Here is a 20,433-nt window from a genome sequence, read left to right as displayed (position 1 = left end):
TTCTTTTCTGTATCTATACTGATACTTGTATATTTCTGGATTTCCACAATAAACCCCATTCCTGCAAACCAGGAAACAATTATTTGCTCATCTGTAAATCAGAGAACAGAAGAAAAGGAGAAGCAGGAGACAGCTATTATCAGTGTTGAAAGAGACACTACTATACCAACAAGAAAAAAAGAAGTCAAAGTAGGAGGAAAGGGGGGAGAGACCACCTACTACACACACACACACACACACACACATCTCCACTGGCCAGAATCCTATTGCCTAAGAGCAGAGCAGAAGGGAAACTCTTGTTGACTCCCCATCACATGCCCATTCTTGCACTTGAGAGACTGCTCATACAGCTGATCAAGTAATGGAAAGCCTACCAGGCAATTGGATGTTAACCACAATGTTTTCTTCTTGACAGCCTTTCCTTTTCCAAATTAAAAATCCATGATGTGAAAGGTGCTTCATCCCACTACTTATTTTTGTCTTCTTTTCTTCATATTTTCGAGCTCTACCATTCCCTCTGTGGGAATAGGTGACCAGATTCTAGTATATCAAAACTGAATTACAATTAGACATTCATTTCATTAACGTGTGCCCTGAATAAAGTGATTGAGAGTGTCACTAGATGGCCAAGCTGTATCAGGCTGTATCAAGGAAATCAAGGTCATTTAAGGTTTTGTGAAGGCACAGTATGCCGTTTGGTGCAAAAATCAGCGGTTTGAGGGCAGGAAACCATGTCACATCTCAAGTGATCCTATCACATTTCTCCCTTTAAAGAGAAAGTAAACAAAAATTTAAAAAATCTCCCGATTTTCCCTTCTGGGGGAAGTAAAAGGAAAGGTTTCAGTTTGAAAAAATGTTTTTCAAGTGGCATAGCACTGAATTTGCTTGCCGAGTGACCAGATTAGCTCTGCATTTCAAGAGCTTAAAAAGATACCCTTCACATCCTCTTCTGTTTCTCCTTTCACAGGGGGATTAGGAGGAAACTTTCAATTTATTGATAAGGGTCTTGACCCTGCAGCATGAAGTAAGTAGGCCACTTTGGTTTGATCGCTGTGATCAGTACACATGCTGGAACCAAACCAAAATGGAGAGATCCTATTGCTGCCAAAAAATACCAGTAGCCCCTGACAGGGACCCAAAAAGGTACAGGTAGTCATGGGGTTGTTCACAATTACTTGTATGGCATGTGGTTGTAAAAAAAAAAAAGGAATAAACCAGCCCATCCCCATATCGTCCCAAGCCATGGCACATAGCCTTGTCTGACCACACCCTGACTTTTCATCCCACTATTACCTTACGAGTGTTGTGCTGTAGCAAAAAACAAAACAAAAAAACAAGAGAAAAAAACTCTACATACTTTTAAACTTCTGTGTAATTGTCAGAATCAGAAAAGATCTGAGTAGAACAAAGCTGCGAGATGCAAGCTAAGAAATAACTTTTCCCAACTCTGCTCTCAATTCACTGAACACATTCTAACAAAATTTACACCATCGGTCCTCTCACTATCATTCAAAAGAAAAGGAAAAAAGCAATTTGCCCAAAGTTCTTTTAATAAAATTTTTTTAAAAATCAGAAGCCCTTTCTTTTGCAGAGCACCCCTGAGAAGCAATTTTGTGAACCCTGTGAAGCTATCAATAGTCCTAATGTTATGCAGCCCCTTGCTGAGAATGGAGGTCCTAATGTTTTGTAAGGAACTAAGGCTTTGGTTAACCTTGGCTTTGGCAGACCTCATTAAAATCGCAGCCTGTCATTTTCAAGTTTTAAAATATCAAGCCTGTCAGTTTTATATTCAGTAGAACAATCTACAGTTTTATTTGGGGTGTAATATTTTGTGTGTAGCTAAGTTGCCTGGAGGAGGGGGAGAGGAAAGTATTGGCCAATATTGCCATCTAGTGGAGAAGATTATTCTCGTCGACAAAGGAAGCAATAGCTCTTGAAAAGCAAAACATTTGAGTCAGCACAGCATCATAGAATGGAGGAGGAACGTTGTTGCTTTATACAGAAATATTATTAAAATCAGTTGAGCATGTTTTCATATTGCAGGCTTAGTTCTTCTAACCGAGTCTCTAATGCATATTTTTTCTAATACTACGTTTAGAGAGACAGAGAAGTTTATATAACTTCTGTGTGCAAGATGTGCTCTTCACCTAGCAACCGTTGATTGAGGCACAGAATTCTGGGACATATTCTAAGTGGCATGTGGATTCAAGAAATGTCAGACCTCAGCATTTCTCCACACAAACTGAGCAAACACTAAAAAATATCCCACGTTTCACAGGAACATAAGATATAGTCAGGAAACTGTCTTCAAGGGCAGTTATGTCTGTCCACTATGGCTGCTATGTCTTGGTAAAATGTCCTGATCAGGCCCAAATGTTTAGTTGAGTTGGGATGGTCTTTGCATAATGAGAGTTGCCAGCTCAATTAAATGAAAAGTGAGTTAATCAGGATATTTGCAGCTATATTACTAATAAGCTCCATATCCTCCACGAGGAGGGTGCAAGGAGAGAAGACACTCACCATGTGGTGAGAGCAATGGCAAGTCTATCACTACTGTGAGAGAGGAGGGCAAAATGTCTCTTGAGGCAACCATGGCTATGGAGCTGATCAGTGATAATGTATTGCCAGTAATTACAGTATTTTTATCTGGTTTTATTTGGGTTTTAAGATTTAGTTTGTTTTAGACCATGTGTTTGTATTTTAGTTCATTTTAAGCTGTTTTCAAAATCTGTAAATTGCCTAGATCTATTTGGTTTTTAGGTGGCAAATAATTTTTGGGGCAGATACAGATTTAATCATATCAAGAGCAAAGCTGTTAAATCCGTGGGATGTATGTTAATTAAATTCCATTAATTTCAATAAGTCTTCTCTAAATTTAGACCTGAGTTATTCAAAACAATTGTGATTCTATTATTATTTCACTTGTGGGTGTGGGTGTGTTTGCCCTTGTTAAACCAGACTCACAGGATCTAATAAGTACTTCCCATTTACATTTTCTCAGACAAAACCACTGTAGCTCACAGAAATGCATTGAGGGATAATGCACAGGGCTTTGATGATTACTTCCAGTTCTGATTCCAGTCAGATATTTGTAAAGGCCAGAAGTCCTATCCCAAAAGGTTCCCGGGCAATAACCAATGTAAACCATAAATTATGTCAAACAACTTTTCAGGTACCTCCTAACGCTCTTGACTATGTGAGCTACTGAAAAACATGTAAGCTCTTTATTGTCATGATTTAAATCCAGTTCTTCAGCTGAGCAAGAAAATATTGGGCAACCTTAGCCCATAAAGCAAAGGTTCAGAATATAATAAAAATCCTCGTCACCTGTTTCCCCCACATGCCTTCAAGCAAAAGACCTGGGAAGAGGCAGGATCATAGTGGCTATCCTTCGCTCTAAGTTCCTGTAGCTGTTGGAACTTGTCCCCAGACTCCACAAAGGGCCCATATTAGGGTGGGTGAGTCAGCCAACCATACCTGCCCTCAACCTAAAGCAGGCAGTGAGCTGCATGTTCTGTCTGGAGCGGGTAAGGGTGAAAAAAAAAGGCAGTAAATGTCTTTATTGTATTCTCGAAGGCTTTCACGGCTGGGATCTGATGGTTGTTGTGGGTTTTTCAGGTTCTTTGGCCGTGTTCTGAAGGTTGTTGTTCCTGATGTTTCGCCAGTCTCTGTGGCCAGCCACAGAGACTGGCAAAATGTCAGGAAGAACAACCTTCAGAACATGGCCAAAGAACCCGAAAAACCCACAACCACCAAATGTTTTTATTGTTCTACAATAAATTTCTACTAATAGCTAAAATACGTACCTAGCTTTAAAGTAGAGAGGACTGAGCTTCTAGTTTGGTATCATTTCCTCCAGATGAAAACCAATGGAAAGTTGCTTTACTTTGAATCAACACGACCAAGCACTGAGAGTGCTGTGAATATCACAAATACACAATAAGCCCTATATACTGTACAGTATAAATCCTATATACCTCTCTCTCTCTCTCTCTCTCTCTCTCTCTCTCTCTCTCTCTCTCTCTCTCTCTGTGTGTGTGTGTGTGTGTGTGTGTGTGTGTGTGTGTGTGTGTGTGTGTGTGCGTGTGTGTGTGTGTGTGTGGTGACTTATCCTAAGGCAGCCCTGCCTCCATACATTCTACATGTGTACAACTTTACATTTGTGGAATATATCATAATGAGCCCTTGCATGAAAAGGGTATCCAACAAAGAGTACAGTACTTATCTTGCAGCCCAGGGAGTGGAAATTGTGAGACACTGTCTAAAACTTTATACTCTCCATCCATTGATTGAATGGTTGGAGGAAAGCATGAAAGAAGAGCTACTGTTACAATATGCCGGCATCCGACAATGTCAGAAGATGTGCACAAGGTCAGTGTAACCACTGTAGGCAGGTTTAGAATGGTGCATGCATCTCATAAAGTCATTTGAGGGCAGATATATTGACACATCTATATACACTTAATTAAAACTGTCAGCCTACTCGGCTGGCAACCCTGTTAAGGAATACCTAGTACTTTTCTATGTATAGAGGACTGCAGGAGTCTTTTTTTAAAAAATCCACATAATACTTCAAATGTGTCCCTTATTTTCAGGTGTTTCTATAATTTCCCACAGTTTTTGAGGCCTGCAGAGCTAGTATGGAATAAAGGCCCAGTTTTCTTCAGAGCAAAAGATGAAAGTGATGGACAGATACAGAAATACCATAACCACTGAAAGGCTGCCTTAAATTAAATGAAACCAAGGGATTCCCTTCCCCCCCCCCCTTTGATTTTAAAGAATAAAGTTTAGGGAATTCATTTTCCCTTAATGTTATGTTTCCCCACAAATCTCAGTTTCATTCCACTTTGTGAGAAAAGTGCTTAGGTCAGAAACCTATAAATTATAGTGGGCTAAGAATGTAGAAATATTTATTCATGTTTACTTCCTGCCCTTTGTCCAAGGAACTTGAGATAGTGGACCTCTTTCTCCCTGGTCCTATTTTATTATCACCCAAACTCTATGAATTCTTTCTCTGTTTGTTAGCACAACTGGAGGTTTAGGGGTTAATGCAGGCTGGGAATGTCAATCACAATTTACTCTTCCAAATGTACTCATGGTACTATATGTAGTTATTTCTTCTGCATCAATTTGTTTATCTCCGTTTCTCATGCAAATAGAAGCCTCCCTTGATTATTGCAATTATAATGTATTTCCCTCAAGACAGTCACAAGATGCATTGACCCAACTCAAATATAAGTCCCCTTGCTTTTAGTAGGGCCTGCTTTCAGGTGGGTGGGCATAAGATGGCAATCTAAAATGCTTGCCGTCTTTTTCCAGTCAAAGGTTGCAGCAAGGCTGGTGCTCGAGCTATAGAGCATCCCACTTTCCTTTTTGCATCAGAGTTTCCACACTTGGGATCAATGTATTTTCCCCAAGTGCACAACAAACAGCTAATGAAATGGAAGTCTGCAATTCTGGGAGGGGCAATTTGTTTCTTTTTGAACAATTGGCAGGGGTTTGTTTATTTTGGACTGATTCAGCTGGCATCTCCCCGCCACCTCCTTTTTCTGGTGTGTACAATGACTTAAACAGCGTTCCGTGTCTAAATCACACTGGCCATGTGACCACGGAAAGATTGTCTTCGGACAAACGCTGGCTCTATGGCTTGAAGAGCGGGATGAGCGCCGCCCCCTAGAGTCGGACACGACTGGACAAAAAATTGTCAAGGGGAACCTTTACCTTTACTTTTTTACAATGACTTATCCCAGCTTTTAAACAACCATGTTTTGAGGTTAAGCTGCAGCTTCTCTTTCCATTAAGAGAAGTTCAGAGATGTTAACTTTGGAGATTTCAAAAAAAAAAAAAAAAAAACAACAACAACCTTGCTGTGATCAAGAAGGTCCATTCTTTTCTCTATCCCTTTCTGAACAAGTTTGGTTAGGAATCCCAGAAAAGAAACCACAACTTCTGCCAGTTATAAGATGTCTTTTGCTTATAGTCATGGAGGGGAGGGGAGGGGAGGGAAGAAGAATCACAAACACTTTGAAAAACAACAAAACCCCAAAAATACTTGTCAGGTATCTGTTTGTTTCTTTGGTCTCTGGGCCCATTTCTTGCAGACTATTGAATTTCTGGTAAAATTCTCACTTGCATTGCAGTAGAAGTACAGGTACCCAGAGAAGAAATAGGCACATGTTATCCAGAGTCCACTTCTTTCTCATTAAGTGACACTTAAAGCCTCAGTAACTCCCTCTGAGACATTTGTAGAAGAAAGAATACAAACATTTCTTTACTTACAGCTGCTTGAAATTACAGGCTTGTACAAGCTACATTCTTTACTGCACATGTATTTAGCAATCAGCTGAACAGGTAAGCAGCAACAAAACAACTGCCACCAACAGAAGAAAGAGAGGGAAAGAGACACCCAGCAGAGAGGTGGGTCTCTCTTTGAATTCAGATGCTGGAAGGAACAATTGGTTAGTTCTGGACAAATGGACAATCACTTCAGCCCATAAAAGTGCCTCCCAATCACACAAGCTATAGACAGCATGTGAAGTTGCAACTAAAATTCCCAACAGGAAAAAAATCAGGCATTGCCTTTTGAGTACAATGGCCGAAAAGACGAGTAGCATGGCTAGGGTCCTTATTTCTAATGTCTTTCTAGTGCCCTCATTGGTTGCAAGACCCCAAAGATAGCATGTGTTCACTGCAAGTCTCAAGCTTGAGAAATACTCCAGAAGGGGAGGGCTCTGATTCCAGGGACTATCTAGCATGCCACTGCTTCCATGGGATGTCAATATTCCTTTTGGGGTTCTCAATTACCACCACCATCCAGAATGATGTTTCCCATTTTTAAAAGAACATGGCTTCTCACCCTTTTAACAAAACATTCTTCTTTTGTCTTTTCATCAGGTAATTGACATTAAAGAAAAACTGAAGCTGTCCAAAAAGTTCTGGTCAACATTACCCTACAGTATATGTAAAGAAGAAAGAGTGACAGCTGGTCTGTCAAATGAGGAAGACTGCTGGAATGGGCATACCAAAGCAAAGTAAGGAAGGAATACGGCGTAACCATTGTTATTTGCATCTCTAAAATTCCATGAATGACTGCAGTGTTCAGCAGCTCTCACTTTGTTAAGCCATGTTTTCCAATACTATGCTGAATGTACACAAGGAAATGTGTTTTAAAGTATATGTCCATGAGTTCAAAGCCAAGCCTCCATATTGTCTATCTAAAGCATCAAAAATGCTAGGTTCCAGCTGTCATGTTTTCATGTTATAATTGTGAAAAGCACTCTAGTTCAATCAATTCTTCTGGATTCTTTGTTTTGGGTGGTTGGTTGGTTGGTTGGTTGGTCGGTCGGTCGGTCAGTCTCTTTTTCCTTAGCCAATTGGTAACTTGAATAGAATCTGAGGTTCTGAATCTCAAGGGCTGTTTCCTTATAATTTTTTAAAAGACAAAGATGTGCTGCACCCTGTGTATCAAAATGTAGGGTTTTTCCCCCCCAAAAAAGCTACTTTTTTCTGGATTACATCTCCCACAGGAGTCAAGGCAACGTTGCCACTGTCATACTGGCTGAGAGTTTCTGAGAGTGGTAGCTTTCCCCATCCTCTCTGTTCAAATGAAATATCAGAACGGTGGAAGAAGACAGAGCGGGTATCACAATTAATTGTCAACACATCACATTTTTTTTTCAAAAATACAAAAAAGCAACAACAGTCTAAAGTATAATTCAGCCAAGTGGGGAAAGATTGCACAGCCACTAGAGAATAACACCTTAATTAAAGATTTGTCAGGAAGAAACCATTATCTGGGCTTTCAGACTCTTTAAAATATGACAGTTGTGGAGGACAACCACACATCTTTGAGGAGGGATTTCTATACAGTCGGGGCTACCAATCTCCATCTCTAGTGTCTTCTAGTTTAATATATCTTCAAGTCAGGCAGTAAGGAAGATCTCCAGTGCGTTGATTTATATCCCATCTTCATCTTTGTGCTGTGTCCCAAGGTGGTTACATTGTCACAATCCTGTCCAATAAGGTGAGCATTTAAGTTATAGTAGTAACGTCTTTGTGATGAAATGCACATATATTAATGTAAATGAGCAGATTCAGATTTAATGTGCAATGCCCTTTTTTGGTGAAGAATGCATTCCGTGTCCTCCATGTCCTCCTTTTTGGTGATATCTCCCCTCTTTTTTGGCAATGAAGCACTGACCACCCTACTATCTCTGCTGTGAGAGAGAAAGCTAGAGGGATGTCTAGGGGCAGTCAGGCTTTCTTTCCTTTCCCGTTCCTTATAACTATGAGACTGGATCCTAATATGATTGGCTGAAATCCTATTGCTTAGCATAGTAAGCCACAAATAGAGTAGGACACTGAATCAATAGAACGTTCAGAGAAGTTGGTTGACTCACCAGACCACCACTAATTCAGTGGACCTCCTCTAGCTGGAATTTGCTACACTAAGCAACAGGATTTCAGCCATTTAGCATCATATGGAGTTAGGCTGTCAATATGCTTCGCAAGTGCAAGTCTCAGGATTCCTTGTTGACAACTATTATAATTTTAAATGATTAAAAAAACAGAGTTAGGAAATCATTTTTATTGGTAATGTAGTTACCTATTACAAGTTATTTTGAAATATTGCTGACTGAAGTTACCTTGCAAAAGTAGGAATAACTTTACTTGATTGGTATAAAGAATTGTAACAAGTAATGAGAGCAGAGTACAATTCAGCACTGAAATTACCTTAAACAGGAAGAGCCAATCAATATTTAAAAGGAATGTATAAAGCTCTGTATAAACCTGATGTTTAGGAAAATATGCTATTGGAGCGACTCTTCTGGTTGCAGCCTGGAGCCCACAGACTATTGTCAGACCAGCTTGTTGCAGTGGAAGCAGTCTGACACCCTTCTGAAGGAGTCAGGGTGTCAAGTTCACTTGGGAGTTATTATAATCCTTCTACTCCCCACAACCGCCACTGCTAATTAAGAAGAGGCTAGGCAGAGTTAATTCTAGGCCACCAATTAGCAAATCACACAAAGAAGCCTTGCTCTCCCCTTGCTTTTTTTTTTTTAATTTTGAAAAGCAGTCAGTAAACCCTTATTATCCCTTGATGTAATTTGATCAGGTCATTTGTGAACAAGGTGTTGGGCGGTAGAGGTGTGAGAAATTGTTTGATGAAGATGGAACACTAATGAATAAATGAAAACATTCATAACCTCTGGCCTTTTGGAAGACGTGTGATGAGGCAAACACTGCCGCTGTTTGTATATAGAAAACCTTGTGCAGAAAGAATGTTCCTGCAAAGATGTTTAACTAGGCTGTTGTAAGTAAAAATAACTGTGTGATCTTAGCTAGGTTGCTCATGCTTGAAGAGTTGGTGAGGGAATATTGGAATGCTTGAAGTGAGCCGAATGGAGGCCCTTTCCAGCTCTTCTTCTGCTATCTTGCATTCTACTGTTGAAGAAAATGTTGGAACATATTGTGTCCTCACAAATATGGCTTCTGGGAGGCTTCCAGAGTTGCTAATTGATTTAAGAATAATGTGCTAATTTTAAGGTTTCCTACGTCATTGATGAATTTCATCCCTTGTTTTTATGTGCCATCAGATTGTCTCCAACTTACAGCATCCCTATGATGCTGAGTGACCTCCAGAATATCATACAATTAACAGCCCTGGCTGGCTCTTACAAACTCAAGACCATGCCTTTCGTTGTGAAATTAATCTGTCTCATATTTGGTCTTCCTCTTTTTTTTTTCACTGCCTTCAGTTTTTTCCCAATCTTATTTTATCTTCCAGCAAGTCTTATCTTCCCGTGATGGGCCCAAAGTTCAACAGTCTGTTGCTTCTAAGGAAAAGTTCAGGTTTGATTTGATCTAGTTGGTCCTTCTGTCAGTCCAGAATATATGCAAAGCTCTCCTCCAGCACCGCATTTCAAATTAATTAAAAGTTTTCATATCACTGTCTAGCTTTCACGGCCACACATGGTGATTGGAAAAGCGATAGTGTGTATGGCCTTGGCCTTGGTTTCCAGTGACACATCCTCACACTTGATGATCTTTCCTAATTCCTTCGTTAGTTAGTTTGAGTGTCTCTGCTGTTGTCTGTGAGACATCCTTTGCCAGCATCACCTTCGACTACTGCTTCTGCTGCCCAGTAGCTGCCTTCCAGAAGTTTCTCTTCCTCTGTCACCACTGGAACTATCCATTCCCTTCTGCTGATGTGACTGTGACTCCTGAACAGGGTGGATGCATCTTTGTGTGATGTTTCAGCTTTGACCATTCTGCCTTGAGTCCAAGCTAGAAAGCTAGAGTCACTACTAGAATTCCAGACTCATGATGGAGCCTAGCATCCTGATAGCACTGTTGTCAATTTCCTTGACATTCTGAAACCCCCTCACCATGTTAAGGTGTGCATCCAGGAGGGGTAATCTTGTTCATACAATGGCAGAATTACGTAATGGGGACATGGCATTTTTTTAAATCACCATTCTCCTAAATTTTCATGGTGCATGGGTGGGAGCAGTGACCCTTACAGGCCAGTATATGGGTGTATGTTGCCTGCCCTGGTCTGCATATTAATCATATGTGTGTTACCCAGCTTGCTCTGTGCTGTGCCCCTTAAACCAGGCTGCTTCTCTCCCTTCCAGGTCAGAAGGCAGTCCTGCCACTGATCTTTAAGTACATTTCAAATGCCAGTCCTGTCAGCTTCAGTAAATGGAAAGGAGCAATGCCAGTCCTGTCCTTAGGCTGAGTGAGGCAAATTACCTAGCTCCAAAGCATTCCACCTGATTTTTTTGTTCATTTCTCTTTCTTGGAGGAAAAGCCAATGTTTGTGACCATTGGTGTTCAGGTCACTTTCCTTTTTAGTTTGTCTTCAAATTGGTCTGACAATATGCCCATCCAGGCTGGACAGAGGAGAGGCTGAAGAGTATCATGCACACAGACACACACAAATGTCAACTTGTCCACAGACACCAAATGGGAACGCTTATGGGGGAAGACAGCAAAGCAGAAAATGATGAAGGCAGTGGTGCCCATTATGATAGTGGCAGTGGCAGTCAAGATGGCAGGGTTGGCAGCAGCAGTGGGGTCTTCTGAATTGCCACTAGCTGCCTGGATACCTTTGAAACAGGGGCTTGTGTGAGCTCAGATGGTCAAGACCAAGACATTAGGGCAGTGGTCAGGGAACAGGGGTAAATTACCCCAAATGGGATAAAAATGAAAATCCGGGAGGTAATGAGGACGTGACCCTAACCCCCTTCCCTCCTCCTCCTCCTCTTTTTCCTCCTCTTCTGCCCAGAGGGGAGATCCCCGTCTGCCTGATCGCTCCCTTCCCACCCTGCAACCTAGCCATGGCAGATGGCGGCTGGTGACAGGCTCCAGCCGGTGGCATAGGGCAGCTGAGGCGGTGGTGGCGGGGCCGGCCATGGCAGAGGGCAAGGCCAGAGTGTCCCGGCCAGGAGGAGCCTTTCCTTCCACTGCCTGGAGAGGTGGATAGCAGCAGAGAGGGGGTGGATGCAGCCACAGCAGTGGCCCGGGCCTGGCTCAGCCTCCCAGCATTGGGATGCCGCTGCCCCACACCCTGTCCCCGTTCCCGGAGGAGCCCGTCAGGCGACAGTGGTGCTCACCTGGCCATGCAGCTTCCGTCAGCGCTGGGTGGCTGGGCCTGGCGGAGCCTCTCACCCTCTGTGCGGCAGCTGACGCGCTGCTTCGACAGTGAGGCCTGTGGGAGTCCTGACGCTGAGGCCCAACGTGGCCGCCGGTGCTGGTGCCAGAGCAGGAGACGTCGGGGAGCCCCGGCGGGCGAGCCACCTGCTGCTCTTTGACGGCTGCCCCGGAGCCGCCCGCTGGAGGAGGAGCAGAATGGAGGTGGCCCAGGCCCAGGCAGCGAGGCTTCAGTGGCGGCACTCTACTGGCCGCGCATGATCAAGATCCTCATTTCAAATCAAGGGGGTAATGTTGGTGTATATAAATATTTTGGAGGTTAAAAGGTAAAAAAATTCCCTGACCCCTGCATTAGGGGATGTCTTGAATAAAAGACATGGCTGCTGTTCCAAAAATAGCCAGGCAGCCACACTATTCAAAACAGTTTGCTAGAGCAGTCACTACTGCAGCTGGCATTGTTATCCTATTCTTGCTCGCCCTTCCTCCTCCTGTAAGTGATCTTTTGGAAACTTAGGGTTGAGGGGAGATGAGTAATTGGTGGTGGCATCGGAAGGGGCAGGGGAAGGGCAGAAAGGGCAGGGTGCCTTACTTTAAAATGTAGTGTTTGCCAAATGTTGCTATCTATATGTAGATTGCTTATCATCTTTAATTTCTTTACTCTAATGTAAAGCAAAAGGCTAATAATATTTATGGTTTAAAAATCAAGTAAAAATTGAGTTTTAAATCATAAATGAGCCATTACAGAAGGAGGATAAGCAGACAAGCAGCAGCTTATACTAATTTTGTTTCACATATTTATTAATTATGGTGGTGTTGTTTTTATAAAATGTAATCATTATCATCAATGACAGAAATACTTATTTTTCACATATATTCATATTCAGGGAACTGTAGAAAATACAGTTTCAGAGAACTATTGAGCATCATGCTTTATTTGTTAAATCATTTTATAACCCATCTTTTTCCCAGTTCTGGGTACCTGGACTTTTGCACTGTGGTACATTGTATTGCATTTCAACTTAATAGTATAATAATTACATGTCGTGAAACCAGTTCTGACTTATGACAACTCTTTCCGGGTTTTCCAGGTAAAGAGTACTATTCCCTTTTTCTGGCGGAAGCTTGCTTGCACACACTGTCTGTACTCTTCTCTTGGAGTACACAATGGGGAATTGAACTCCCAACCTCTGGTTCCATGCCAAATGAAATACATGTTACATTATTTGCATCTATTAGGTTAAATTAGCATATGCAGATTTAATGAGAACATGCCCCCTTTTTTGGTGATGGGTTGTTGTTGTTGTTGTTGTTGTTGTTGTTGTTGTTGTTGTTGTTGTTGTTGTTGTTGTTGTTGTTATTATTATTATTATTATTATTATTATTAGCCAGTCCTTGTACTCTGAGTCCTCCTTTTCAATGACAGCAGTGGGCACCCTAGTCCTGTGATGTATCCTGCACTGCCTGGGCTAGCCTGCCACTGGAAGATCTTATCCAACTGACAGGGCTGACATAAGACTCAACTGCTAGTTTACTTGGCCTCTGTACATGAAATGAAAGTGGGGGCACAATCTGTCCTTTGCCTTAGAAATTTGCCTTTTCCGGAGAATGAGAGAGAAAGAGGAATCCAGCCCTTGAGATCTCTTCTCCTGTGATTGTTAACTTTCTGGAAGCTACGGCAGTGTGGTTCCATGCAAGACAAGGGAACGTCACTAGTACCATGGCAGAAGACAGTCCATTCCCTCTCCTGGAAGCTTAGCTGATGCTTGTGAGGCTAAGAGACCACACATTGGCTCTTCCTTTTTGGAACTCCTGATGTCAGTTTAACAGCATGAGCAGAAGCTGTACCCCAGCTGCTCCCTAGCCAAAGAAATGACATGAGAGAGAGAGAGAGAGAGAGAGAGAGAGAGAGAGAGAGAGAGAGAGAGAGAGATTTGGTTGATCCTAATCAGAGCTCAACTCCTAGAATCCTTAACCTAACCTGGCTTTTGGTCACACTGGGAAATACAAGGAGTCATAGCCTAAAGGTAACATTTCTGCTCTCTGTTCCCCATACGTATGCTTTGTGTGCCAAGATAAAAAGTGTCTATTCCTTCACATTGGTTTGCAGCCTAAATAAATTACAATAGAACTCTCATATCCACTGAGGAATGGTTCCAAGCACCTCATGGATACTGAAAACTGTGGATAATAGCAAACTAGACAGAGAGAGAGAGAGAGAGAGAATGGTAAAAGGAACAAAAATCCTGCATTACAAGAACCTCATTAACAAGTACAGTGGTGCCCCGCTTGACAACGAAATCGTTTAACGATGAGTTTTTGCAATCGCTATTGCAATCGCAAAACAATGGTTCCTATGGTTTTTTTTTGCTTGACATTGATTAGGAACCCTGCTTCACAAACCGTTTGTTCGCAAAACCATGTTTTTTTCCGGCTCCGTAAAATGGCTTCCCTTTGCAAAATGGCTGTTTTCCGGACCCCTGCTTCAGAAGACAGTGATTTTAAACAGCTGATTGGGGGTTCTCTAAGGGTGATATTCGCTGGACGATGAGGTATTTCCCCGTTGGAATGCATTAACCAGTTTTCAATGTATTCCAATGGGGTTTTTTTTTCCGCTTGATGACAATTTCGTTTAACAGCGATTTTCCTGAAATGGATTATCATCGTCAAGCGGGGCACCACTGTAGTCATAGCACAGTCTCTGACTCCCTCTAGTGGGCAGTTTGGTAATACACGTGAAAAAAATGGATTTTTTTCTTCTAATATTTTTAATATTTTCAGACCATGGATAAGTGAATCAGTGGATATTGATTCTGTAGATTTGGAGGTTTTACTGTACTCTCTTGTCTGGTATTTGTTCTTCTAAAATTAATAATAACATTTTAGTGGTGACAGTGTATGCTATATCAAGACACAGGAAAGAAGCCTGGATTATTTACAGGTTCTTTTTTTTAATACCTTGGTGTTTGCTCACTGCCATGGCTTTTCATGAATGAAGGCCTAAATGGGAGCTTTCAGCTTGTTGAAAATGCCTGCCAGGTTTTGATGTTTTGACATGAAGCAAGCAGAGGAGAGAAAGCTGTTGAGCAAGGTGTCAAACAGAGCAACGGCTTGTCAGCCATTTCAGGATGAAACCGCAGTGCCATTTCTGAAGAACTTGGTTGAAAATACCTGGATGATGTTTCCGAATTATGGATGATCACAGTGATTTCTGACAACTGGAGCCAAAGATTCAGCTGATTATATGTAGTTAGAAAGCATGGGTCTTGAGTGGCAAAATGGCTTCTCAGATCTTAGAGAGTTGTTATTGTTGAACATAAGCTAAAGGAATACAGCTTGTCCTTTTGTGAAATGGTGTGAAGATGCAGCTTTGATGATTGCTGAGGCTACTAAGGACAAATCAGAACTAGAGAAGCTCACTCTCCATGGAAATTGTTTTGGGGAAGAATGCTGTGAACAACTTTAGGCGATCCTTGAAGTTTTCAGCTTTGTTCATAATGGCAATAATGCTTGGTGTCACCACTGCAACAAAGTAGTGACCAGAGAGAGAGAGAGAGGAGGAGGAGGAAATTGGCAGTCAGCCCTTGTTTGCAGCTGTAACTGTGTCTCTTGCAAATTTGAATGGCTACAGCACAAGCTGCCTTAAAAGGGCTAATTGCCAATTTCCTCATGTCTGCTGTAGTCAGCTACAGCGAATTCACCCAGAGAAACCCAACTTTCCCAGTGCAAATTCACTGTGGATTAATTTATATTTTTCTCACTGTGTACTCACACCCTCTTAAGTCTGCCTTGAGCCACTGTTTTGCAGTCAGCCTCACTTAATAAACTCGATGTTCTAATCGGAAAGCAAAATAGTCTGCTTACCTTTGCTCAAGACGGCACCCAAAACATACCTGCAGCTTACCCATTGCACAGGAAGGTTGGTTTCATTAGCCAACCTGTCAGAGAAGTTCCTGCTCTTCCTGAACTTCTCATTAAAAATCCCTGATGGGTTCCAAAGAAACCTAGTTCTTGAAATTGTAGCCACATTGTAGCCAACAAGAAACACAAACAAAACAAAAACAAAAAAAGACATTGTGACAAGTTAAAGGCTAACTGCTGTGTTTTAATGTAAGCTATCATGGAACATGACCATTTCATCAGCCAAAAGTCAAACTACAGAGACTACAGTGCTGCCTCGCTAGACTATGTTAATCTGTTCCATTGAAATTGCTGTCTTGTGAAAACATTGTCTCGCGAAATGCGATCCCCCACTGGAATGCATTGAAATCCATTTAATGTGTTCCAGTGGGGAAAAATCGTCGTCGTTTTGCGAAAATCGCTCAAAGGGAAGCCATTTTGCGAAGCGCCGATCAGCTGTAAAAATCGCTGTCTTGCAAAGCATCGGTCCTGAAAACACCCGTTTTGTGAGTCATGGACCTAGCTGTCAAAATTATTGTCTTGTGAAGCATTGGTCCCGGAAAAAAACCAGTCTTGCGAAGCACGGACCGAAACATCATCCAGCGAAAATCGCCCATAGGAAACACTGTTTTGCGAAGCGCTATAGCGATCGGAAAAAAATCATCATGCGGATTTGTCGTTTTGCCAGGTCATCATCTAGCGGGGCACCACGGTACAATGTAAAACATTCGTGCAAGGCTCTAAGGCAGTGGTCCCCAACCTTGGGCAACAGACTGCAACTCCCAGAAACTCCAGCCAGCACAGTTGGTAGTGAAGGCTTCTGGGAATTGCAATCCAAGAACACCTGGTCTACTCAAGGTTGGAAACCACTGTCCTCAGGCAAAGAGACAGCGGTGTTTGGTTGCATTTCAGATCTAGTAATTATTTAAAGTCCTCCATTTCGTATTCAGTTATTTTGAAGCTGAGTTCTGTAAACAACAAGAATAATTGAAGGAAATAAATAGAGAATGATAGAATCTTCCTTTGAGCCTTGTTCTGAAAAGTTGGGTCTGGTTAGTTGGGAAAGAAAATAACACAACATTATTATCACATTTGTTAATGGCTTAAGGTTTCTTACACTAAAGAGAATAAGAACAAAAAGACAGAGAGGCACAGGCAGTTGGCAAGTTTCAGCTCTGTGTCTTGAGTACCATTTGCTACACTTGGTAGAATCTTTCCTTTTTCTTGAATAAGGTTAACAATATTAACTTACACGGATAACAGTAATTGCTTCCTTCTTCAAGATATACATGGTTCATTTAAAAATCCTTTCTTCTGTCCCCTGTTGGGGAAGAAAAAAACTTGCATATATCAAAATAGATTTCAGAAACTGAACTGTTGTACTAGCGGACTGGGCTGTACAAAGAAGCAAACAGCTTTTTAAATCTATAAACTGGTACAATCAATTATTATTTCCCTGTAAATTTCAAAATGTGGATTATGGTTTACTGCTCATCTAAGGTGACATTTCTGAAGCACAGTTTGGCTGTTAACATCAATTTAAGAATAAGCAAACAAAGGGTAACCTTTAAAAAGACTGAGTGAATTGAATGAGTGATCAAGATAGAGATATTCGCAGCAAATCATAGCCACTTGCTGCATGAGGAAATTGAACTTTCATGTCCTGGCTCAGGGAAATAATAATATATTTTAAGAATAGTACATCTTGGTTCTCCATTCTTATGTATAGGTATCTACCAGAGATCATGAATGATGGGCTTACCAACCAGATCAACAATCCTGAAGTGGATGTGGACATCACCAGGCCTGACACCTATATAAGGCAACAAATCATGGCCCTAAGAGTCATGACCAACAAACTCAAGAATGCATACAATGGAAATGACGTTAACTTTCAGGACACAAGTAAGACTATGAGTATTGGACAATTTGTCTTCATCTGCTATCATTACAGTGTTGCTTTTAGGGATACAAAACATTTAAAGCATTTTCTTAGGCTCAAACTAAATAATATGTTTAGCATGTTTGTAGGAGTCATTTTCCTTCCAATGATTAAAGATGTCTGTTTGTCCTAACACATGATTTTTCCTCGGCTATGTATCTTTTATTTAGCATGCTTTGGATCAGCCAGTGGCTTAACAGCTTGGTTCCGAGCTATCTCAAGGTCCACATCTCCCTTTATGAAACTGCTTGGCTGTTAAAATAATCAGGCCTTTCTCTCAGTCCGACCACTCTTACAGATGCATTTGATGATTTCTAGGGACAAGGGACTTCGATTCTGAAGGAGCAGTAGTGGATATATATTCATTTGCTATTTAATCCAAAAATAGAACTTTGGGGGTTTCCCCTTCCTCTCATAGAGGCAGAAATAATCTTACGAATTACCACATAATTGCTCACAGAACAAGGGAAGAAAATAATTCTTATCCAACAATAATGTGTATGGCCCCAAACCATCAGAAAGATGCAAATCCATAATACCTCGAACACTCTTACCTTGATTCTGGAGTGACCAAAACAAAACCAAAAGTACTGGCAAATGGCTTTCCTGCCATAGGTTGCCTAACTGAGTATGAATCAATAGCAGAAACAGAGACTAGTGAGCAATCCTAAATCATGAGTGAGCAATTTCCCCCCTTCCCCCAATGTTTAATTATTTCTGAAGCATCAATATATCAGCATGTATTTATTATACAAAACTAGGAAGCCTTTAAGGTAAATTGAAGCATTATACTAAGGAGTCACTGCTCAATCCAAAATGATTTTCATATTATCCATGGCTGACCAAAATGGAAACATAGCATAAAAGACAAATAGTTCTGTTTGCAAATACATATAAATGAACTGTGGCAAGCTCTGCGATGTAGTAGAGCAGCAAAATAATGTTGTACCTCCATTTGGGCGTGTGCCTAAAATCTCTGTTGACAGTTTCCACTAAGGCAAGGGAAACCATACATGGGACCTATGAGACCCTTGCTGAATTTATCTAGAGCAGGGTTAATTTCTTGCATGAAGAGTTCCACAGACAACTAACTGGCCACTCCATGAAAAGTATGCTGCAACAGCCAGACCCTTGGACTGATCCAGCAGAACTTATAAGTGCAGCCTTCAGTGGCTGTAGATTAGAAGGAGGATTCTTCATTTAGCAGAGCCCCCTCTGATAACGTTCAAACTCTGTCCTACTTTGAGCAACAGACTAATGCATACATATTAAGGAAATGAATGTAGAATGTTGGCTATTAGATCGTAATCCCATACAGAACTGATGTTTTGTGTTCTCAGCATGTTTGCTTGTTTCTTTACTTTTCTCTTGAATGTGAAGTATTCTAAAACTTATCTCCAGACTCTAAAAAGGAGTTACTAATACAGAAAAGAGATTTCCTTCGCTTTACCAGCCAGGCAAGTCAAGGATCTCATATGTACTGAAAGCAACCTAGCAGATACAGTATAGGTGTTTCATACACATGTGAATCTTGCAGCCTCTTGCTCTTGGAGAGCAACCGGATGGGAGGACCCCCTTTTCTCCTTGTAACTAGATTTCTCTGGGTGAGATTCTTCCACCACCACCTCAAAAACAGGAAATCCTGAAAGATTTCTCAGAAATTTCATAGTCATTTTTTTTCTTGAAAGAAATGCCAAATTGCACAGGACCGTTAAAATTCCTGTACAGAATTGCATTTCTCCTGCACAGGAATCACCTAGAAAGGGCAGAGGAAACACTGTTGCTCAAGATCAGTGCCACTCTTGCACACAAATGGTGTCTTTCCAGCAAATGATTCTCAGGAAAGAGCATGAAGTTGCTCAGAATGTGATTGTTTCATGCACAGAACAATGGGCCCCCCAAAATGGAGGGGGGGGATAAAAGGGACAATGAGAGTTGGAACTCATTGTTAAAAGAAGCTAGGAAATCTCAGTGGTGCACAAGGAAGTCTTGGCAGGAAGTGTCAGTATAGTGAGAATCAGAAAATTGCTGGTAATGAGAAATGTTAAAAGTACTCATCACATCCCTGCGTTCTAATAAGAAAATATAGGGTTTTAACCAGATGTAGACTAGACCCATTGAAAGCAATGGGAAATTAGTTATTAATGACTGACTTAAGCTTCAAGCACTGATTTCAGTGTGTTTACATATGACCATGTCTGTACACAGCCTCTAGTGTTTATGGTCAATGTGCAACAATGCCGATTCCTTTTCACAAGTATGAAAGGCTGCATGTGGGCAGGCAGATGTTTCTGTTCACAGTTTTGTTTGAGCAGCTTTTTTGATCCACGAATGATGAGTATGATCCAGCCAGTGATGAGCACTTTAAGCCTCTTTCACTTCCACGTAAAGGCATGGAAAACACGTTTGATTTCCCCACCAACTACACACACAAGAGATCCTTAGCTGTGTGAGAGAAAAATGTCATTGTAGCTTTTCCCCACACCAGCATCACACCTTTAGGACATTGTCCTCTTACATAACCCAGTGAGTGCACTGAGGATCCACACCGCAGTAGCTCTCATATCTTGAGGAAAGTATGAGAGTATTTGCTTTATGGCTGGTCCATTTTCTGTGACATCATCAATGTGCTAGACCAGTGGTTCCCAACTTTGGGTAACCCAGGTGTTTTTGGACTGCAATTCCCAGAACCCTTCACCATCAGCTGTGCTGCTTGAGGTTTTTGGGAGTTGTAGTCCAAGAACATCTGGGTTACCCAAAGCTGAGAACTACTACGCTAGAGTTCTGGAAAACTACCTTTTTCAAGACTCACTGGTCAGGTGATTTTGGAAAAAAAGTAACTTGTCCCAAGCTCCAGTTTCTTGTTTCAGGATCTAAAATATCTGTACCTTTGGGAGCCAACATAGGTGAAAAATAACACGTGCTTTTCTCTCATCCCC

General features: G+C 41.4%; 1 protein-coding gene across 2 annotated transcripts in view; it reads left to right on the top strand.

Moving 5' to 3' along the window:
- GPC6 (glypican 6) overlaps positions 1-20,433 on the top strand; it is a 999,214-nt gene that overhangs the window by 970,862 nt on the left and 7,919 nt on the right. For both annotated transcript variants that reach the window (XM_072994687.2, XM_072994686.2), the window contains 2 exons: positions 6,895-7,031; positions 17,282-17,457. In XM_072994687.2, coding sequence (XP_072850788.2) covers positions 6,895-7,031; positions 17,282-17,457 — 313 coding nt within the window. The remainder of the gene's footprint in view (positions 1-6,894; positions 7,032-17,281; positions 17,458-20,433) is intronic.

Source organism: Pogona vitticeps, chromosome 3 (genome assembly GCF_051106095.1).
Source record: "Pogona vitticeps strain Pit_001003342236 chromosome 3, PviZW2.1, whole genome shotgun sequence".
NCBI classification, from domain to species: Eukaryota; Metazoa; Chordata; class Lepidosauria; order Squamata; family Agamidae; genus Pogona; species Pogona vitticeps.
This window is presented reverse-complemented; position numbering and strand designations above follow the sequence as displayed.